This window comes from Cibotium barometz, chromosome 38, assembly GCF_041138505.1.
Source record: "Cibotium barometz isolate CiBa-2024 chromosome 38, ASM4113850v1, whole genome shotgun sequence".
Taxonomy (NCBI): Eukaryota; Viridiplantae; Streptophyta; class Polypodiopsida; order Cyatheales; family Cibotiaceae; genus Cibotium; species Cibotium barometz.
Genome location: NC_141083.1, coordinates 11,997,529 through 12,021,440, shown reverse-complemented (window position 1 = coordinate 12,021,440; position 23,912 = coordinate 11,997,529). Strand labels below are relative to the sequence as shown.

Sequence of the window (23,912 nt, the reverse complement as noted above, 5' to 3'; positions counted from 1 at the left end):
GCTTCATTGACAAACCTCACCAAAGGAGAAAACCGCATGCTCGAAGGCCTCATCATCGACAGCCACTCCATAAGAGACTCTAGCCTCATCACCGTCAATAATACCTATGAGTCTCAAACCTGTAACCTCAGCGCCAAGCAATGTGAAGGAGGTCCCAAAAACTTCCACTTTAACCAAAAAGAAAACTCCACCAAGACAGCCAAGATCAAGGTATCTTAATGGTGTCAAGATGTGGGTGGAGAAGTAGCTACTTGTAGTTTAAGGCTACTATGAAGGTGCCATTCAAATTTGGGTGCCTTGACATTCAAAGCCTTTTCCTCAACGCAGCACACAGAGGCTAAGGAAAAAGAAAAGTACTCCACAACACCGTCCATAAAAGCCTATGCAAGTTCTTTAAAGAAATCCACCAAGTCATCAAGTGTGGGTACCAAAAAGATTACTGCAAGCACAAGGATGCTACCAAGGAAATACCAACGCTTGGATTTCCAAGCACATCACAAAGCCTCCTAAGCTTGCACAAATAAGGAAACCTCAGCACCAAACGCATTAGCCACCAATTTATAATGTTCATCAAAGATGGATGCTTGTGTATGTACTTCAACAACAAGGATACTATGATGGTAATTCCATCATATGGTTGTCAAAATCGAACAACATGAAGAACGCCTCACTATACTGACCTCAACCCCAACAACTTCACCTAAAGTTCGACAAGAATGGAGGCCCAAGCAAGTCACTCAACCACTCTCGTGAATTCAACAACTACACAAGAGCTTGTGTGTTCAAATAACCCCAATGGTAGCCAACCAACAGTCTTACCTACCGCCTCGATAACATTTGAGCTAAAAATTCAAGAATCAATTCCCACGTCTGCAAAATGGAGACTTATGAGCGTATCAAAGATAAACTCACAATGCTCCTTTCACCCTTATGGATGTGAAGTGTAAGTGCAGAAGCTACACAGAAGATATAAGAACCTATTCTCTAAAAAAGGAGAGTAGCCACAAGAACATGTTGCTCGCAAGGTGGTAGTTAAATTAAAAAAAAAACACACAAAAACAACAAAGTCACACATATGGCCTACCTGAAAGTGATTAAAATCACAAGAAACTCCCAAGAATCTTCAATAGCCATTATATTTTGTTAAGCTTATAGCTTAATATTCTTTTGGCTATGTTAATGTAGCAGCTGCTCCATGAGTACATATGCGTACTCATGCATAGGAGAACATTTGCACCAAAGCCTCACCATCGACAACTTCCAGGTACATCTCTGGATGGGGGGGCCATGGTAGGCGAAAGCCTGGTCAATGGTATAACCCATCGCTTGGAATTTTCCTTCACAATTATAAACCTCTCCAAACGACGCTACCATCTTCACAAATCAATGATCTCCAATCTTTAGTGAAGATATCTATATTAGCCTCGCAAGTCGATGTAACTCTTTCAATCCTCGCCAATAAGTGGCTACTTCAACAAAAACCGGCTACTTCAACAAAAACCGGCAGCTTAATAAGAGTCCATTTGACTCAATCCATGTACTTTATATTTTCTTCATAAGAGCACTTAAAACATAAAAACATAAAAAGCACATAGGAAGAAGCATGCGAGAATAGGTCCTACTTAACATTTGATAAGAACCCTGCCACACAAAAAGGGACATCCTTGAAGGCCAATTTCTTCAAATAATGAATGTCGCTTCAATGAATCAAATGAGGAACTGACAATCCGTTCTAATGATTATGTCTACATTCCTCCGGATCCTTCTCTCTTTCTCTCCCATTATTAACATCTCTTAGCATCCCCATTAACACAAATCACATGTAACCTTGCTTATGATTGCAAAAAACAAAGTGAGCAAACAAAAAAAAAAAACTCACACAAATATCAAAATACAATCATTCACAAAAAACCCCATCCCCCACCCGTTAGGAATTCTCAATAAACCACTAATCTTTTCATTCACTAACTAGCTTTTCTTATTCCTTCCAGAGGAACTAAGACCATTGAAGGTCACTCAACATCAAAGCCATCGACATTTTTCTTGTGTGTAATATATTTCCTAAGTTGATATAAGATTTAAGTAATGTATGACAGGTGCATGTTACCTGGGCTTGGCTTTTCTAGGGAGACATTAATAAGTTCTAAATTTCAAATTTGAAAAATGAATACTAGGAACAAAATATACACAAGTGATTTTATAATTAGTTGAATAACAAATAACCATAGATATTAAGACTTAAGTACTAGCAGGCAGATCCTCACCAAAAAGTTTTCTATCTAGTGTGAAAAAACATCTTGGGGCTGAAAACCTAAGGTATCGAGTAGAGCTTCGAGTGCAGCTTCAAGGTCTGTCTATGGCGGAACCAGGAGAGGAGGCTAATAGCTTTAAAAATTCTTCTCTGATTTTCTCATCACCATGATGGATTGATTCCTCTCGTTCGGCACACTTGCCTTTTTCATCCTCCTCATAAGAAAGGCGAGAAAACATGGCAGTGTGTTGCATTAAACCCTTAATCTTCCCTTTACGAGTGAGTTAAAGAGGCCTGGAAACCCTTATCATCTCAGCAAGCTGGAAGATTACAGGAGATCCATATTGTGAATAAGGAGGCTGCAAACCCTAACCATCACTGCATAGTAGAAGATTACGCTTGGAAATTCAAATTAGCATAACCCAGAGGGCTTCATATTTTGATTATGGAGGCCTGCAAATTCTAACCGTTTCTGCATGTCAGAAGATTACAGATGGTCGTGCGTGGAAACCGAATAAACCTAGTCAGGTGGCTCCATCTTGGGATTAAAGAGTCCTAATTATTTTCTGCCAGAGATGGCTAGAGGCGGTTTTGAGAGGCAGTTGAATGCCTGCAAACCCTAGTAATTACAGATTGGTGCAAAGCTCTACAAGAGAGGCTGAGCAGATGCCTTTAAACCCTAATTCTTACTTGTTGCTATTCTGACATTTGTTTTTTACTTAGTGAAAGTCCTAACCTTAGCCAAAGAGATCATGGATTAAATCTACATTACTGATCAATCAAGATTGAAGCCCGTTTTCTAGAGGAAGAAGGTATTGCAGTTCACAGAACACCAACAGGAACATACTCCATGGTAAGAGAACACTGTTGTACCCTCTGTCGCAAGTAAATAAACATGTTTTTTAAATGTATAGTGCTCACCTTCTTCGCAAAATTGAGGCAGAAAGCATACCATTTTATCAGATTATGTACGTGCCAGGGTTAGACCTGCGTGCCGTCAGGCCAAGATGTTATTGCTTAGGCTAGAGCCTGCCGACCCCTTTCAACTAGATTATGATGTCATTTGATTAAATGAATATGAATCGCAGACGATATCATTTGATTAAATAAAGGTGAAAGGCATCCCATTTTGACCAGATTAGGTTTTCATTTCTAGGAAATTAATCTGAAAGGAATACCCTTTTGCTAGATTATGGTGTCATTTAGTTGAGTCAGTTTGAAAGGCTTACTGTTATATTGTGTCATTGTGATTATCATTTAACTTTGATTGGTGTCATTTTCTCTGAATGAAGCTGTAAGGCATACCATTTTTGACTAGAGTAGGTGTCAATGGTGCACACCATTTTATCTATGTTAAGGTATCATTATCCCTAGATCAAGGTGTAAAGCTTACCACTTTGATTAGATTATGGTTTAAGTCACAATTTTGGTTGGATCATTGTGTCATTATCTCTGGATTAAGATACCTTTTTGACTAGATTATGGTGTCCTTATTACTAGATTAAAGTGACTTTGATTATGTTATGATATGATTTGTTTTAATCAAAGTCAATTTCATATTAGATTATGGTATGACTATGCTAAGATGATGGTGTCTAAAATAAGGTAAGAAGCATACCAATATTACTACATTATGGCATTTCTTTATGCAGGAAATCCAAAGGAGGGGCCTCATACATGATGCATGTGAAGCGACATTGCTTTCCTCAGTAAGTGGTCGCATCCCATGCCTCAGTAAAGATGGGCACTGCAGCATTGCGAATACTTTGGGAAAAGCCAGCACATGGAGAGATCATTCACAACTCCTCCACAATGGAAGTAGAGCTCAAATTGGCTCGAAGAAGCCAGGGTGTAGTGGTAGAGTGCCCTGCACTAGTGGTGATCTCCATGTATTGCGATGTGTTGTATCGGCTGCTACAGATGCAACGGTGGTAGGAATATTAGAAGAGGGTGTTAAGGCCTCTTTTCCATCTGCTCTGAGTAGCCTTCACGTGGCAAGGGAGTCTTTGACAAGCTTTTTACAGTCAAGGAGCTCAGCCGAGGAGGATCATATGTTACTGATCGGGACGGAGCATCCATTTTTCTTCAGCGACAGCGAGTGTCTCAGCAATGATGATGATCAGGTGAGACTGGATGGGAATGCTACTCTTCACTGCAGTTCAGGCTGCAGAGAGGTCTTCGCCTTGTAATTGTATTTCTGAACATTAATCGGCATGCCAGGTAACCCAAGATTTTATGCAAGCTTTCCGTTCGATTGAAGATTTAAATGATCATCTATTCAGATCCTGGTGGGAACAAGTCAATGAAGGTGATGGCGAATGCATCGAAGGGTCCACTTGTGAAGGCCACAATATATCCGAATTGCCACCATTTGTAAGTCCCCGATCATCAACAGACGATTTCTTTCGTTCTTATGAAAGCCTGCGGGCACCAGTGTCTTCAGAACCTGGAGATTTTGGCTCACAGTGTAGAACCGAGGAGCTGGGAGAGTCTTTCCTTGACAGTGATGATGGCATCAGTGTTGTACGAGTTCTTAGCAAATTGGAAGATGCATGTGATCTGTCTAGGCTCAGAGTTTTGATTCCAAAGCACATCATGAAGTCGATGCCCCCACCTCCGAATGATCTCGTTTCGCTGCCTGAGTCTGTACCAAACTTCAACATTGAAGTCCAGATGGCAGAGCTCCACGATTTGCATCATGTGGATGTATGCATTGATTGGCTGCTTCAAGATAATACGACTGCGATTGCGCTCGTGTGCAAACATGGCATGGGTGGCTCTCTCGGTCTCATTCAGCTGTCCACCCATCAGCGCTGTGTGCTGATCAAAGTTTCTCAACAAGTAGCAGCAGTGGTGCCACCCATTCCTCTGCGACTAAGAGCTCTTTTGTCTAAGAAAGAGATTATGAAAGTTGGAGCAAACATACAAAAGGATGCTCTAGCCATCTATTATTTCTTGGGAGTCATGACTAATAACTGTGCCCGCGTTTCTCAGTTTTTCGGAACAAAACGGCGGAAGACACTGCTCAATTTGTGCAGGTTAGGTTTCCGGTTCTGACTGTGTCCTGCGGTCATTTAGATAGGTGTCATGCTAGCTAAGAGTGTTTGAGCTCGAATAGAAAATTTCCACTTTTTAGTATTTATTCCAAAATTTTTTGATGTTTTGATATGTGACTGTCAATGTTGACAGGGAGTTGTTTCAGTGGGATTGGAATGAAAAGAAGAAAGTAAGTTGCAGTGATTGGGGATCAAAGGAGATCTCTCTTGAACAGGTTATTTTTTCAAACCGTATATTTATTCACAAATCCAGCGGTTATGACTGCAGTTCTTGACCAATTTTAAAGTAGGTGCAACATGTATATCCAACCAAGGTCCCTTCCACAAACACAGGTGCTAGTGGCGTCATCACAATAAACGTTTTGAGGTTTTTTGTTTTTTGAGGTTTTGTTGTGAAAGGTTTTGTTCCTCGGTTTTAAAATTAATATCTTAATAAATTTCAAAATAAAAGAAAAGCTTGTAGAAATCATGAATAATGATGAAAAATTGGTGAAATTTGGGCAAGACCAACATGATAAGTAACATTCTTTTCAATGGTAATGGCAAGGTCTGAGGATGATAGGTGGAAGAGAAACTTAGCTTTGTTCCCATATTACTCTCCAAAATAAGCTCGTCGTTGCCAATGAGGTGGTAGCTCAAGTGGTGATGTTTGTCTTGGGACCGGGAGGTCTTGGGTTCAAACCCCCACTAGGTGCTCCCTCGGCGGCATCACCTACGGGCGGAAAAAAGCGCCTACAGGTGGTGAAATGTGCCTATGGGAAGTTAAAAAACGATAACTATGGGAGGATCTTGGCCCTAAGGCCAATCGGAATTAAAAAAAAAAACAAGCTCGTCGTCTAGGGATCTCTTTTCCCTACAACAGACTTTGGCATACCATGATGCTTGAACATCTGGGCAAGAAGGATGGGGACCATACGTTCAGCTTTAACTTGTGCGCCTGAAAGATACGATTCATCATTGGATTAAAAGTAGCCGGCGCATTGGTGCGACCAAAAGGCATCACCATCTACTCATACAACCCAAAACAAGTCCGAAAGGTTGTCCTTTTTTTTTTCTTTCCAAGAAAAGATCCTTCCATTAGTTATCAAAAATACATGTGAAACGCCTAATTTCATGACCCATTCTCAATCAAGGGAGACACGAGAAAAAACACTTGGGGAGAGAGAGGGGCTCTTCCTCGTTGGTTGGCTGCTTCTCATACATTTTTTTTTTTTGGGGGGGGGTGTGTAGGGGGGGAATAGCCAAATAGGTTGCTTGTAATGCCAAATAACCTCACTGTCATTGACTTGAGGAAAGGATTGCTGTCATCATTTGGTCCCTTCACGAGTCTTGATTAGTGTCTCACACACTAAGCAGAACCAAGGTGTGAACGGGGATTTTCCACAGAAGAAAGCTACAACACTTTACTAGCATGGTTTGGCCTAAAAAGATGGCCATACAGCATGTGCAGCATGGGATTTTATCCAATAAAGTGACTTATAATATTTATAAGTTGGTGTGTTCACATATAATTAATGATGGGCTGGACATATTATTGTTTTTGGGCTTGGACAGGTGGACAAAAGGAGGCGCCTAGATGAAACTTGGGCATCAAGCCAAGAAAAGCATAAAAGCTGATATATTTGGACAAGCTCAGTTATTTTTGGGCTAAAACTTAAGAGTACAAGCCAAGGAAAGCATAAAGTCGATATTTTTGGGCTAAAACTTGGAGTACAAGCCAAGCAATGCTAAAAAGTTGATATTTTTGGGCAAGCTGAGCTATTTTGGGCAAAAAGGGAAAAGTGCTGCAAATATAGCAACTCAACTCTATTAAAGTAGGGCTTGGGGGCTGATTTGAGTGGGGCGCATCACTCTGGAGCTCTCTCTCTCTCTCTCTCTCTCTCTCTCTCTCTCTCGCTCTTTGATGGGAAGAGGGTCGAATAGCGCCATCTGGCCTATGAGACACGGAGGAAACAACATGAAGACAAAGAGATACACATAGCAATCTGGAACTGTAATGGAGTCCTATGGACACATCTAGGGAGACTTGAGGAGGTGATGGAGGGCCGGGATATCATCTTGATGACAGAGACACATGAGAGCTCGCAGAGGGGCTTACCACGGGTTGAGGGTTATCAGTGGGAGTCAGCTCACCGACAGGGGATGAGACAGGCCACCTCCCGAGGTTCAGGAGGTATTGCAGTGCTTTTCAGACATGGGTTACATGAGCATGTTCGAGTCGTAGCACGAGACTCGGAGGCGAGATACATGTGGATTAGCTTATGCCTCTCGGAGACCAGATGGATTTATATCGCCCTTTGCTACTTTCCTCCGAAGGGGTCGCGGTTTGCCACCACCGAGGAGCCGGGTGGAGGAGAGGCTAGTGAGTCTCCATACTCTGTCTTATCTGAGGAGATCTTACACTATTCGACACTGGGAGAAGTCTTCTTGATGGGGGACTTCAATGCACGGACTCAGAGAAGACAGTGCGAGATCTATGACTTTGAGGATCCCTTGAGACTAGAGCCGCTAGCTACAGAGGATACAGGGACCACTCGGATCTCCGCTGATGGAGGAGCTGACAGCACTGGATATGGGCAACATTTGCTGGAGCTTGGGGCCCGACACCATCTCGTTATTTATAACGGGATGACTGAGTGGCCAGATTCAGGTGGGTTGACTTGCTTTCTAGTGGGAGGCGGCAGTAGTACAGTGGATTATGTGATGGGATCCCGGGAGGCAGTAGATATGGTGTCTCACTTCACCGTACCACCATGCCCCATTGGGGCGGATCATACATACCTATCCCTCACTTTCAGGAGCTTACTGGAGACCCACCCACCCATCATACAGCCACCACGCACTATTTTTCACTTCACTCAGGACCTAGCCGAGTTGTACAACTATCATGTTCATGATCAGCTATTTGCCTTAGATCCATCGGCACCCATGGCCATGCTCACCTCCCAGCTCTCACATGTACTGCACTCCGCAGCCGCGAGGAGTTTCCCATACCACATACAGACAGGACGGCCACCTACATCTGGGAGCATGCCCCAGAACCGATGGTATGATGATGAGTGCATAAACCTTTACCGCAGTCTCCGAGTGCAGAGGGCTCGCGGGGAGATCACCCAGAGGCAGGCAGGCAGGAGGATGCATACTCTCACCCGCCGTAAGTGGCGAGCTTATGAGGAGACTCAGTACTGGGACACACATCACATGCTCATGAGCAGAGATGTTGCTGTTGCTTGGAGGAGACTCAGAGAGCCCCGTCCTCCCACACCTATTGCCGATCCTTAGACCTGGCAGACATATGCAGAGAGACTTTTTGATGTGCCTGCACAGCCCCCTATACCACAGCCCACAGAGCCATGCTCCACAATCTCCACCTTCTTCACCCCACCTATGGTTAGGAGGGCCATATGCCGACTCCAACATGGATGGGCAACAGATCATACAGGATTACAGGGAGAGCATCTCATCTATGCTATTGATACATTGGCACCATTTCTTGCTCATCTCTTCAACAGAGCTCTGTCAGAGGGGTTTCCGGCTGAGTGGACGATGCACACTATTGTGCCGATCCATAAAGCGGGAGATGTACTAGACCCTGGGAACTACAGGACCATCATGATTGGCCATATATTGGCCAAACTAAATGGGGCAGTTTTGGAGGCAGAGCTGAGCACTCATGCAGAGGTTGGGGGATTGAGAGCAGCAGGCTAGGCAGGCTTCCGTCAAGCCTTCTCGACCATCGACCACATTTTTACATTGAGGTGCCTGATTGATCAGGCCAAGGCACGGAGGCAACGGCTCTATTGTTGCTTTGTGGATTTCCGCAAGGCATTTGATACTGTGCCCAGAGAGTGCCTCTTTCGGCGACTACAGACACTAGTGACTAGGCATACCTTCCCACATGATGTGGGGCATATACAGGCTATATGAGCAGGCCTTTGGGAGAGTCCGATGCCCAGGAGGCTTGTCCGACACAGTTGCTAGCACCATTGGTGTGAAGCAGGGGTGCCCGCTCTCCCCCACGCTCTTTGGGCTCTATATTGATGAGGTGGTCGATTACATCACACAGGGAGGAGGCTCTGGGGTTGAGCTATCAGGTAGTAATGTCCATGTTATGCTTTATGCTGATGACATCGTCTTGGTATCCGACACGCAGGTTGGGCTTCAAAGACACCTTGTGGCTTTTGATGACTTCTGCGCACAGCAGGGGCTCACAGTGAACCTTGGGAAAACCAAGGTTATGATCTTCCACACTTCACCCGCAGTCAGGAGCCACACTACTCTCACATTAGCAGGAGGGCGGGTCCGAGAAAAAGTGACCCGGGGGTATGTAGCTCTTGCTGGCCTTGAGCGTCAGTGTCATCAGGCACATTTTTAGGAACCCCGCACGAAGGGGTGGCTCTTTGATACATTAGTGACACCAGCCTTGATGTATGCAGCAGCGGTTTGGGCACCAGTGCTTGCAGCCTCCACATGGGTACAACTGGAGAGACCACAGATCTTGATGCTCTCAAGGATGATACGTAGCAAACTATCCGTCCCGCACGACATTGTTCGAGCTGAGTTTGCTGCACCACCTATGGCAGTGGAGGCATTGTTCCAGACGATCTCCTTTATATACAGGATGAGGGAGATGCCCACGGAGAGATTATCCCGCCGAGCTTTTGAGGCATGCAGACAGCTGGCCGAGGCTGGACACACTGGAACTTGGTATGCACAGATGCTACAGTGGTTCTCACATCATGGGATAGACATTGAGCGGTTGCCACCTTTTCAGTATGATCAGTTTGCTCCACGGGGTTACCTCTCTCTCAATGAGAGGAACAGAGTGATGAGACAGGACATATGGCAGCACTACATACAGGAGACATGGACAGCACCAGAGAGCCCACTACCACCGAAGATGCTGTATTACAGAGACCACTTTATGAGCATCTCAGGGGATGGGTTTATACATTGACCGCGGTACATGGATGTATACATGCCACACAGCTCTCGCGTTGCTATTGGACAGCTAGAGATAGAGGCTGGGAGAGCAGCACGGGTTCCCAGAGCTGAGCGGATATGCAGATTGTGCCGCGAGGAGGTGGAGACTGAGGATCACTTTGTATGTAGATGTAGAGCCCACCAGGGGGTTAGAGATAGATATGCAGGATTGTTTGAGGAGCACTCTTCACTACATTAGTTGATGGAGGCCTCGGACCAGCGGCAGCTTGGCAGACTACTACTAGAGCTTCATAGTTCTCGAGAGAGACTCCTCCAGACACCCGCTCCCACTAGGGGTGGGAGACAGTCCCAGCTCACAGATTTCTTCCAGAGAGCCATGCCAGTGCCAGCTGATGTACCACGTGGGGTGACCGCATAGAGAGCAGAGGAATTGAGAGCCAAGAGGAGACCTAGACAGACTGGACATAGAGCACCCGGACTCCGTCACCGAGAGATAGCAGCTATCCGAATGAGACACCAGATGGAGACACAGGAGAGGCTAGCTCGCTTTCATTCAGACTCAGGGTACATGTTCACGCCATTCACAGCCTCAGCATCGGCGATGTATGATATCTTATATCCCTCTTATGGCACTGGATGGAGTTAGACATAGATCTGCATAGCATGCTTGTACTACCCCTTCAGCATATAGAGATGCATCTTGCCTTAGCACTCCATCCACATCTCCACCCCCCCTTATATTGTTTGTATATGGGCTCCACCGATCCATGATGATTAACAGTTGTATCTAGACACATGCACACTTTTTCTTTTCTTTCTTTTCTTCCGATGACCGGAAGAACACAGTTGTATTATTTTTTGTCTCATAGGCCAACTTTGGCCTCTCGTAGACGTTAATATATCTCTCTCTCTCTCTCTCTCTCTCTCTCTCTCTCTCTCTCTCTGCTGGCCGACTGCAGTTTGCTCTCTCTCCTCTCTCTTGCGCTGGCCGTACAACAGTTTCTAGGTTGCTTTTCAGCAGGTAGACTCCTCGCAGGCAGCCGGATGGTGGTCGCTTACTCCTAGAGCTTGACACGGCTGGTTCACTTGCTGTTTTGGGTACTTGCTGTTTTGGGACTGTCTGAGTTACAAAATTCCTTACAGCTTCTATTTTTCTACTGTTCATGTGTGGCATGTGGAGCCTGACATGACATACATGGATGGTTGGTGTAGCCTGACATGGTGTGTCTGTGTGGCATATGGAGCTTGACATGACATTGCATGTATGGCTGGTGTAGCTTGACATGGTGTGTCTGTGTGGCATATGGAGCCTGACATGATAGTACATGTATGGCTAGTGTACCTTGACATGATAGTACATGTGTGGCTTCTGGGGCCTGACATGGTGTACATGTATGGCCATGGAGCCTGACATGATGAAAGTCTATGGGACTAGCTATCTTGGAGATCTTGTGTATTTACGTTCTGGGAAGGTTCCGGAAGGATCATGAGCCCTGGACATTTTATTGGATACAACTGAACAGATGGGTGTTTCTTCCAATATAATTGCACTCGTGTGTGCATGACTTTGATTTTATCTTTGGATGACTTGTCTTGTTTGCCTGGACAATGCCTGAGATTTGTGCCTGTGTTGCCCATGGGGCCAGGGACGCCTGGGCACCCTGTGGACGTGTATGTGCACACCTGTTTGGGACTGATACTACATGTGTTTTGCAGGTGGTAAGTATTCCCAAAAACTCAATTTACAGCTTTATGAGTTCACATGTTAATAATTATGGGTGTAGGTTCACACTCACTTATAAGTGACCGGACAACTTATAAGTGAGTACACATTGAGTAGGACTTATTTAATACACGTGGCAGCCAAAGACCAGGCATTCGACATTATTTGGACCTTCTTCATGTAGGCGCCCCTTTCTAAACTAGGAAAGCACACATGTGGGCTATTTTCAGCGGGGAAGCCTCTATTATTGACAAAAATTCCAGATTGGAGGGGGGCGCATGCTTTTCAGGGTGCATGAGGGCTGGTTGGCTGGTTTTCAGCCTGTTGGCAAGTTTCTACAGCCATCCATCGTGATTGAAGTTCACCGGATGCATGGGAGAAGCTGGCCGACTCCTTCTGCATGTTCTCCACTGCTGGCCGGCGGATTTACAGCTTGAATAGAGGCTGGACAGAGGTTAAAAACAAGGAGGAAGAGCTGGTCGTGGGTTTTCTAGATAGTTTTCCTTTCGACCGGGGGTTTGCAGGCTTGTGCACAACTGCTGGTCGCTTTCTTCCGTGGCTACTGAGGGCTGGTCGACTGCTGAAAACAGCCTTTGAGGGCTGGTCAACTTGCTCTATGAGCCAGACAGGAGGAAGATGATGTTGAGCTGTCCCGGGCTGATGTGGGAGTGCTATGGGCTGTCCATAGTTGTCATGCATGTGCTTGATGCCGGAAATACTTACTTGTGCTAAGAATTGTCAGCAAATTCAGTTCATGTGATGTTTTCTTGTTTTCATATTGTATTGGAAGAAACAGGTGCAGCCAGTGGTGAACCCCGGGCACCCGCAAAGTTGTATTGGAAGCAGACTCCTTTTTGGTAATCGAACCATAAAGGGCGCCGGGGGGGGGGGGGGTGCGTGGGGTTCAGCCCATCTTGTGGCCCCTAGTGTGTACTGTGCATATTTGTCATCTTGTTTTATCTGGCATGCTTATGTGTATTTTCAGATTTCATGATTGATTAGATTTTCCGTGTTCAGTTGCCCCTTCCGTTTACAGTCTGGACAGCATACAGGTGGTTTTCAGCCCTGAAAACAGTAAGGGTATTACTCTGGACAAGCTTGATGGTCATATGTGTGTACTGGTGGAACCTACGGGTTGCCAGAGAGCTTGAAAATACGGCTGGTTTACTTGCTGTTTTGGGACTGTCTGGACAGCATACAGGTGGTTTTGAGCCCTGAAAACAGCAAGCCACCTTGGCCTGTGCCGGCCTACCATCGTTGGGGGGCCAGGGACCCTGCTTATAATTGGAGTGTGGGTGGAGATACGGACCATAAGAAAGGCCTTCCAAGGCTCACCACTTGGGAAGCGGCCTTTGATGATCAGCTTGCTGAGAAGGGCTTTGCTCTGCATAGAAGAATCAATAATGCCCAAGCCGCTTCTATGGTGAGGCTAATGATGACTCTCCAAGCCACCTTGGCCTGTGTTGGGCTTGCCATCGCTGCATGCCCAAAGGAAGTTGTGGATCAACCCTTGTACCTGGCCAATACATGCCCTAGAAAAGGCCCAACAAGGGGTGATATAACGAGAATGACTTGGTTCACTACAACTACTCGAGCATCAAGTGAGAGCGTGGTCGTGCTCCTATATAGAAGTTTCTTCGAATGCCCAAGAGGAGGGGGGCAAGCTGTTGCTCTGAGGTGATATCAATCCCAACGTGGCAGCCAAGATAATGCACCGGGGTATCCCTCGAAATCCACTGGAAGGACTCAATTGGATGCCAAGCTGGTGTAGGGGATTAGCTAACCCAAAATCCACACGACTTGTGCCAGTTGATTTGTTCTCCTGAGGCACGGCAAAAGATCTCTACTGCATCCGCAAACCTTTGGAGATTCTCCACATCTATGAAGAGGTAGGCTGCTGTGTCATCTGCAAACTAGGAATCGAGGAGCTCCTCATGAGTTATGATAGGAAGCCTAAGGCCCTATAGTCCGGTTACCTGGGAAGCTGAAAAACTGTTCATCGCCTCCACCACAAAAAGAAGAGGAAGGGGCACAAGGGGACAACCATGTCATACTGAACGAGAAAGTTGAAATTGGTCGCTCGAGTGCCTTGGATCAAGACCTGATTGTGATAGGGCGAGTAGAGGGCGGAGATAGCTTGGATGCAGGTGAGGAGGAAACCCACCCTGCACACAGTCCCCTCGAGAAAGCCCCAATCCACCATGTCATAGGCTCTCGAAATCGAGAAGGAGAATCGCTAACTCTTGTTGTTGTAGACCGGCGGTGGTGGATGCCTCCCAAAAGGTGAAGATGTTATCAAGGATGCTCCTATCCCAGATAAAACCTTTTTGCGTGCCATGGATCAGATCTAGGAGGTGGGGCTGTACGCGTGAATTTGTTATTTTCTTGAGGATAAGCTAGGTACCTATGCCACAGCCCTTAGGAAGGCCTATTACAGTGGTATCAGAGCAAAGGCTATATCTCTCTCCTACAAGGGATAACGATCTTTACACATGGTGGAAAGCACTTAGCACCAAGAAGAGGACCAACACCAAGGGCAAGTCTTCATCTTAGAAGAAGGGCAAAGACAACACACAAGACAGTGCTACAGATACCTCTAGTGACTCATCTAGGGCTCCCAAGGCGCTTTTGGCTCGGGAGGACCAAGATGGTGTTCATCTCTAGTATACATGAAGTTTCCCCTATGTGCTTCTAGCCAAAGGAGGCTTGTGGGTGGGAGAGGGGCTGTAAGCAGCTCCATTTTCTGGTGCATGGGAACCGTGAGTCGGAGTTCTAAGCATTAAAAATATGGTAGGGCAGGGTCAGCTTTGGTGTAGCAGAGACTATGGACAACAACTGTTCCGAGTTCATTGTTCGAGTTTTTTGGGACGTGTTGTGTTCACAGTCCATTGTTGGGGAAGAATGGGCGTGGTGCATTTGGCAGCTCATCATTCTATTCTTGGAGTTCACTGTACACTAGTGTGGGAGTTCGGAGCCAAGCAAAGTTCTTTGCTGTTCGTAGTGGCATTGTGTTTAGATAAAACAGGTTTGCGGGTGCTCTCCGAGGTGATTCCCGTATTTGTAGTATTGGAGGGTCCATTCTTTTGGTCGAGGCTGAGAGAGAAAGGGAGCAACTGGAGTATCTGTAGTATTGGAGGGTGCTCTCTCCGAGGTGATTCCAGTATCTGTAGTACTGGAGGGTCCATTCTTTTGGTCGAGTGTCGGTCGAGGATGAGAGAGAAAGGGAGCAGCTGATTTGGCAGCAACTCAGCCAAGCAAACAATGCTCGCCTCCAGGTTGCATCTTCATCAGCTTTTCTTCTGACTCTTGCACACTATAAGCTACAAAGGGGGTGTTAGAATATTGTGCATCTCAGTGTATTGGGACCATGCCTATTTATTAGGTTTTATCCATTTTCTCTCCTTTTAGTATGTCGTGGAGTAGGTGGCCAGCTCCTAGGGCAGTCGGCCAGCTCCTTGCCCCACTATATAAGGGGCCTCCTCTACTCACTTCTATCATCCATTCCTAGCACATTATACTGCACTCTATTGCTGGCTATTGCCATTGTAAAAGCTTCATGCTATAATGGCTTCAAGCTCTCTCTCTCCTTTGCTCTCTCGCTCTTTCCCTGTGTAAAACCTTGAGAAAATCTGAAAATAAACAAAAGAGAGAGAGTACATTAGGGGTCCGAATAGCCTTGGGCCTAGCTCTTCTCTCTTTGGCTCTTGAGACATGATTCTTCATGCGGAATGTTCTCCTTTTCTCTTCTGCTTGGCTTTAGGGAGCATCTTGCCCTTACAATTGTCACCCTTCACATAAAGTGACCTTAGGTTTGTTTGTTGTGCTAACTTCAGCCTAAGAAGGATGTTTTGGCACTCCTCTCAAGTTGAGGTATTCTTGGACAAACAATCCTTAGATAGAAGCAACAGCTCCAACCTTTCTTATGTACTGAAGTAAGTGCTTGATCTGAATTGTTAAGAGACACCTTGATCTTACCCCGAGGAACGAGGACGGACTCTTCTTCCAAGAGAAGGGAGCTAAGCTCATCAAAATCCAATTGAGTGGTTGGGACCTGGCACCTCAAAGCCCGAGAAACCACATCATACTCCAGGGGAAGCTTGGTGAAGATAAGTGCAACCAACTAAGCAAAAGACAACGCAGCACCCATTGCCAGTAATTGGTCAGGGATAACCTTGGCCTTCATAAGGAACGACTCCATAGAACTACCAGTAGGAAATAACAGACCGTAGAGTTTCCCTTGCAAAGTAGCTGCCCGCATCGATGAATCTCGAGCATAGAGATCCTCCAATTTGGACCTACTTGATGTGCACTGGTAAGAGTTTGCATGGCCGGTGAGACCTCCTTTGTTATGGTAATGGTCCACACAAGCACGGAGTGCGCCTTCAAATCACGATCCTTCCCAGCCTTGTGATTCCGCAAGGAATTCATCCTCTTGAACTTGGGCCCAACGCCTCGAGTTTTGAGGACACTTCTTCTCACTGTCCTAAACAATCTCCCACAAACGAGATCCGCATATTCAGCTTCCAATGGGCATAGTTGGTTCCATCCAACTTGTCCTCCTTGTTCGTACAAGGGGAGCCATATCCACAGCAACAAAGTACACAAATCTCAGCACTCCAAGAGTCCTCTCGAGCACTTTCCAACGAAGTGAGGCATGAGGATCAATCAGCCCCCTCTCAAATCTGAGAGAGAAAGAGGCTGGACAGCAGCAAAACAGTCCACCAAAACACACTGGAAACACCCAACCGGAGGGAGGGGAAGCCGGGGAAGAAGAGGACCAGAAAGAGCCACCTGTTGGGCACCTCCACACGCGAACAAAACACCTTCAGCTGCTGTCCAAGACGGAAAAACAGCCCTTCACCATGCGAAACTGCTGAAAAATAGCACTTTGAAGCTTGCCTTTGACGCTCAGCATGTAGCACAACAGCAGAGGCAGCCAACAAGCAAAAAACACAGATGAAGAGGGGTTGAGGAAGCAGAAAACACAGCCACCTTGTAGAAAACGCAGGTGCAGGTCGAGCTCCAAAAACGCCAGCAAAGAAGGGAAGAAGGTCACCTGGAGGTGGAGAGCCGCGACCTCAACGTCTGATACCATGTTGAAGTATAAGATCACCTTTTATTATAGCATGAAGCTTTCACAATGGCAATAGCCAGCAAGAGAGTGCAGTACAATGTGCTAGGAATGGATGAGAGAAGTGAATAGAGGAGGCCCCTTATATAGTGAGGCAAGGGAGTGGCCAACTATCCCTAGGAGCTGGCCGGGTACTCCACGACCTACTAAAAGGAGAGAAAATGGATAAAACCTAATAAATAGGCATGGCCCCAATACACTGAGATGCACAATATTCTAACAGATGGTCTCTTGGAACACTCAGGGATTTAGCGGCCAGCAATGCCCCTCTCGGCGGGGAGTCCTCTATGAGGAGTTGCAGAGAGCCTTAGTGGGAGGCTCTATCGACATTCTCTTTCTTCAAGGGCATCACTTGTCAACTGGTCATACCCGCAAATGCGGGAAGATTTTGAAGGGCAGGAGCCACACCTTTTGGTCACCCACCTTCAGCCCATCTAAGATCCAAGGCGGAGTATACTCAATTAGTGAGCACTTCTTCCGGCGGTGGTAGATTCCAACACCATAATGGCGAGTAGTCACAGTGTGTCTTGGTGTGTGGACATCTGAGGTGTTCCCTGATCCTATGCTCCATGTGGGTCCATTCTGCTCTAGCTCGGCTGTATGCAAATATCACAGTAGAGGTGGGGAACCTCTAATGTGATACATGAAGGCAGATGAAGAGGATCACCTCCAAACTCCATCTCACGAGCTTGCCATCCTGGTTTTCGTGGCGTGAGCCGCCAAGCTCCATGCAGGCCAAGGGCCGAAAGTGTGAGACAATGTTTGGGAGGTGAGGTCTCCCAGGTGGTGAGAGAGCTGTATCACCTATCCATGGATAGTAGAGGAGATAAGACTCTGGACTTCACTCACTCTCGGCTGCTACACTCAGGGAAGGAGAAGATCACTGCTCCACTCTTCAGAGTGGCCGGTCTGGATCGATGAAAAATGACAGACTCGGATAGAAGCCAAGGTCTTTGCAAAAGCACTGGCATCTACTGGTAGATAGATGAAGAAACTGTACTCCACTAGCTGTCCCATGACTCCGAGTGTTGGGAGGGGTGGGGGCTAGGAGATTTGGGGAGAAGGGCTGTCACCGGGGAAGGAGTGACTGCAATCGATGAGAAATGATGAATCATTCTGCGGTGGACAGAACCCGCTTGGCGGGTCCTTCTAGGGTCAGGGGCTACTGGCGGGGGTGCTTAGGAGAGGCCACGGGAGCTTTGGGGAGGAGTGGAGGCGGCTCCGGAAGGGAGGAAGGGGGAGAGGTTGAGGTTGAGGGCAGATGGGGGGATCAAAGTAGGGAAGCCCTGCAGGGGGGCGTGGGGCGGGGGGGGGGGTTCCCGAAAAATTAGAAGACTAGCATCGAACCTTTCCGTGGCACCAGTCTCTAGGTTGGACCTGACGCTAGGACCCTCTTGGAGGGGTGGGGGGGGGGGGGGGGGGGGTTTGGGTCAGTTCTCCACTCTAGACGGATGATCTTGAGATAAATACGCAAAACGGTTCTCTAGTTGGGCGTCGACACTGCCTCCACCGTATCGTTTGCCACCTACCCCCGTGGTGTTGGGGCTGTGTCTTATCAGAGGGAGGAGGTGGCACTTTTGGGACTTTCAAGTAGATCCATTGGCATTCTTATTCGTCGCTTTTGGTCAGCATAAAATTGAGCTCTAGCCTCTATATCTTGCGCACTCTTGCAAATTGTAGCATCTCTCGTTGATGTTTCAAGAAGTCAACCGTAGCACCAACTCGGAATCTCTCTAAGCCAATCATCCAGGAGGCTAGGCTAATAGCCATACATCAGCTTAAAAGGAGTAGGATGCTTAGCACTATTGTAAGTGAACTCTACGAACGGAAGATACTCTTCCCATCAGACTGTCTCACAGAGACATGCACATAGCATGTTCTCCATGGTTTGATTCACACGCTCTTTCTGTCCATTAGACTCAAGATGATGAGATGAGATTATACTCAACTTTGCATCCAATTTCTTGAACACCTCACACCAGAATTGTCTAGTGAACTTAGGATCATGATCACTGACAATATCAATTGGCAAGCCATAAATGCTAAACAAATTTTCAATAAACAAATGACCAAGTTGCATATTTGAGATTTTCTCTGTCATAAGAAAAAATCTCGCCATCTTAGGGAGTCACTTATTGGGATTTCAGAGTTGGGTGGTGTGAACACCCTCTAGAGGTGTGAATATTAAGGTCTAGGTCAAAAGATGAGCCTTGATGACTATAAAAGCATGTACTTAAAAGATTCTTATCATGATAAGAATATCATTTGAGTTGTGCAACCTCTCTCTCGTGATTTCTCTCTCTCTCTCTCTCTCTCTCTCCCTCTCTCTCCCCTCCCCCCCTCCCGCCCAAATGTGGCAAAAGTGGTTAGTTCATGGAGTTGATATTCAACACGTCATGTGTTCGAATCTCACTTCCCGTTGGATAGATCGTTTTGGTCTCTTGGGATTGTTTCTACGACGTTAAAAGCTTCTCTCTCTCTCTCTCTTTCTCTCTCTCTCTCTCTCTCCACCATTGTCATGGATTGAACTTTCTCTCTCCTTGAATCCCCATTTTTCCTATAGGTTGAGCTCCAAATCATGTGGATACCAACATTGCTCAACGATTCTCGTATGGCATTATTTCCTCTCAAAGTCCGTGGTAATCGAATCACAAAATCCATATAAATACCTTGTCATTTCTTTTTAGGTATTTCCAACGGATCCACTAAGCTACCAAATCCAGTGGATACCAACTTCGCTCAACGATTTCCATACGGGATTATTTCCTCTCAAAGTCCATGGTAATCGAACCACAAAAGCCATAGAAATACCTTGTCATTTCTTTTCAGGCACTAAGTTTTATTAACTTGACATTGTTGACAATTTCAAACATATTGTTTGACATTAGCTTTTAGCTTTGGCTAGAAGTAATTCCTTCTTACATATTGTTTGACATCAGCTTTTAGCTTTGGCTAGAAGTAATCCCTTCTTACTGTGAGAACCTCCTAGTCTATTAATACTTTAAGAGACATGACAAGAACTAAAGACAATTAGAGAGCGGAAAGTTGTGTGTTCTTTGCATTGAGACACAAGGCCTTGTTAAATAGGGCATGAAGCGGTACAAATGAAGAGGCACATCCCTGACGAAAGGGTGTGACTCCTGAATGAATAGTTATGTCCTTTGGACATAGAGACATGTCCTTTAATCAATAGATGTGTCCCTTTGAAGAGACGTGTCCTTTGATGATGACCCATGTGACAGGGTGTGACCCTTCATTGGTGTCCTTTCAATGAGTAAGCGTAATTAGGATAATTAAGAGAGATTAAGTCACAATCGTGACATTCTCTCTCACTTAAAATAAGATCCATGGTTATATAAGTGACTGTTGTTGACGAAAGAACTCTTGAAGTAATTTTTTGCCGAGTTGAATTTGAATCGTCCAAATCTTTCCATTGTACCAAGAATTCTGTAATAATCTTTGTCGAGTTTCTTTCTATCGTACTTCCAGAATCTTTTCTGGAATTAAGATCATATGCTCATTGAAACCAATCCCGTCAAGTGGGAATAGACTCCGTTGGACACCCACACGCGTAATATCACAACTTAATATCACAATTTGAAATGGACAACTTAATAACTACTGAAAATTGAAATGAAATGAAATGTTGATAGATGGACACCAGCACCGGGGCGGAACGGGCCAACCCCCCCTCAATATATGATATATTATTGGGAGTATTTAACAAATACAATGCTCCATGGGTTCAATGAACCAGATGATGTCCATGCACAACTGAGATGAATACAGTACCAAACAAGAAGCTCCAAGTAGATGTTCGAAGGAGAGCGACCACTTGAGTGGTCCAGTCTCTACGGTCCTATGCCTTCACTGGACTCCGCGGAGAGCGCCCCACTGGTGTTCCAGGACCACGCACAAACAAGCGCTCCCGTACTAACGCTTGGCTCTCCCGATCTCGGCACCTTTGGACCATGGTTCTCCAAAAGCTTGGACTACCCGGCACCGAACGGGTGTTAGCGGTAGAGAGAATCCTTTATCAGATTTACAACAAAGTTCTTTTTTTAAATGTGAATTCACTTAATTGTAGCTCGCAGATGGAAGACCAATACCCGAGGTGTCTGTGTGCAGCTACTAGTGGTGGACACCAAGACACAGCAGCCTGTCGAGGAGGATGAGGAGTAGCTGCCTGTGGAGAAGGTGTAGCCACCCGAAGAAGGGAGACGCAACCGCCTGCAAAGGAGCAGAGCCGCCTGCTGTGGAGGAGGAGGAGGCGTAGCTGCCTGCAAAAGGATCATAGGAGAGCAGCTGCCTTTGGAGAGGTAAAGCCTGGCTATAGGAGCACAGCCGCCAGCTGAAGAGGAGAAGGTGGCGCAGCCTAAAGAGGCGTGGAGGAGCAGCCGCCTGCTGAAATCGCCTGGCTGCAGCCTACGCCGCCTGCAGTGTAGAGAGCAGCCCGCTGGAGAACAAGCGCAACCACCTGCAGAAGGTATAGCCGCATGTATGGGAGGAGGAGCAGCCGCTATGCAGAGGAGGCAGCCGCCTGGTGGAGAGGAAAGGGAACACCTGGCTGTAGCCTGCGCCACCTGCAGAAGGTACAGCCGCATGTATGGGAGGAGGAGCAGCCGCTATGCAGAGGAGGCAGCCGCCTGCTGGAGAGGAAAGGGAACACCTGGCTGTAGCCTGCGCCACCTGCAGTGTAGAGGGAAACCTGCTGCTGCTGGTGAACAAGCGCAGCTTGCTGGACAGAGGGAGCCGCCGTCTGCTAAGGTGGTGGAGATGGCGCAGCCTGAAGAGATGGAGGCGCACGATCATGTGTGTGTGAGCAGAAGGGTGGTTGCTGTTTTTGTAGATGTTGGAGGGGAGTTAAACGATCACAGCTGGCCGGCTCCCCACGTTTGCATGGAGCTTCATGGTGTGGTGTGGGTAGGTGGCCATGCACCCACCCCCACACACTTAAGGGGTTAAGTGTGGGGTTTCCCTCCCCACCTTGGTCCACAAGTGGGTGCCCATAATGGGTGCCCACTTTTAAATGAATGTGAACTTGCAACCTTATAACATTAAAGGTTAGAAATAAAACTATTAAACCAACAAGTGCAATACACTTACCACCTGTTCACATGCAACAACGTCAAGCAGGCAAACACAAGAATACAAGTCATGCAAAAACAGTTTCAAACATGCAAAACATGAGTGCATGTGCAAATAGTATCATGGACATATCTCCCGTTCATGGAACAAGTACAAAACATCGGGCACAAAAATGGCAGGACATAAAACATAAATCCTGGTCTTCCTATGGAGTGACAGTCCCATAGGTAAAACACAGTTCCAGGCACAAGCCTCCCTATGGAGTTACAGTCCCATAAGCAAGACACGGCACAAATACTGGCTCTTCCATGGCATGACAATCCCATGGATAGAACACAGTCCAGGTCATACACGAGTGGCACCAGTTTGGCTCCCGTCCATACGACACCATCCTGCTAACACACGGGTGGCACCGGTCTGGCTCCCATCCATGTTAAGCAAAATTACTGGCCTCTTCACATGAGACACCGGCCTGGCCTCAAGTGAACGAGACACAAAACTGGAGATGGACCAAATGGTCAGCCAATTGGTGACATCCCCCTGGGCTTCTAAAGAGTTGTCTTCAACTGAAAAGCCTCAAGATATGCCTGCAACAACTGTGGGTAGTCAATAAAATAATCCTCATTTACCCACTTTGCATCAATAGGCAAGTAATTTTTGAACTTCACAACGTATCTCCTGGAAAGCTTTCCTGCATGTAGCTTTCTCTCCTTGTGAAAGACAATCTGTTCTGGCTGGAGGATCTCCTCAAGCTCATCAATCTCTGGCGGATCTTTTGTGACAGGCCCGTCAGGATCTGGCCCCACATATTTCCGAAAAAGACTCACATGAAATGCGTTGTGAATCTTCCAGTGACACTTCATTGATCTTTTGAATGACCTTGAAGGGTCCATAATAGCAAGGAGAAAGCTTAGGATATGATCCTTCTCGTCCTGGCCTCTTCCGAAGCCTGGCCTTCTCAAATTTCAGCAAAACCCAATCACCTTCTTTGACTTGCATGTCCCTTCTATGCTTTTCAGCAGCCATTTTATGCTTATCTTGTGATCTTGCAATGGCTGTCCGCACCTGAGCAAAGGCTACATCCAAGTCACGAACATATTCATCAGCTGCAAAAATCTCATCCTTTGTACGAAGGATGGGTGGCAAAACCACTTTGCCATAAATAATCTCAAATGGGGCCTTTCCCGTGGAGGCATGGATTGTATTGTTGTAGGCAAACTCAACAAATGGAAGATACTTCTCCCATGCAGTCTTTTGATCTGCCACATAACACTTCAACAAATCCAACACGGCTGAATTTGCAGTTTCACTTTGGCCATCCGTTTGGGGATGATAAGTTGATGAAAACTCAAGTTTAGTACCCATGTTATCAAATAAAGCCCTTCAAAAGAGGCTCGTAGTCCTGGGATCTCTATCCCCAACAATGGATTTAGGCATACCATGATGCTTGAAAATATTAGCAAGAAAAAGCTTTACCATATGATCAACTTTAATGGTTTTCTTGACAGGCAAGAAATGAGCTTGCTTGCTAAACCTGTCCACAATGGTCCAAATAGCATCATTTCCATGTTGGGATCTAGGAAAGTCCATAATAAAATCCATAGTAATACTTTCCCAAGGTTGCGAGGGAATAGGCAATGGCTGAAGCAAACCTGGAGGTTTTTGCCTGTCAAATTTCACCTTTTGGCAAGTAATACATGCATGTACATAAGCCTCAAT

At 46.2% G+C, this 23,912-nt stretch overlaps 1 protein-coding gene across 1 annotated transcript in view; it reads left to right on the top strand.

The window, feature by feature from the left end:
• The first annotated feature begins 2,264 nt into the window (after positions 1 to 2,264).
• LOC147616354 (uncharacterized) overlaps positions 2,265 to 23,912 on the top strand; it is a 50,921-nt gene continuing 29,273 nt past the window's right edge. Inside the window, exons 1-4 of the mRNA XM_086777408.1 lie at positions 2,265 to 3,104; positions 3,904 to 4,374; positions 4,472 to 5,289; positions 5,441 to 5,522. Of these exons, the coding sequence (XP_086633534.1) occupies positions 3,102 to 3,104; positions 3,904 to 4,374; positions 4,472 to 5,289; positions 5,441 to 5,522 (1,374 nt within the window). The 5' untranslated portion in view covers positions 2,265 to 3,101. The remainder of the gene's footprint in view (positions 3,105 to 3,903; positions 4,375 to 4,471; positions 5,290 to 5,440; positions 5,523 to 23,912) is intronic.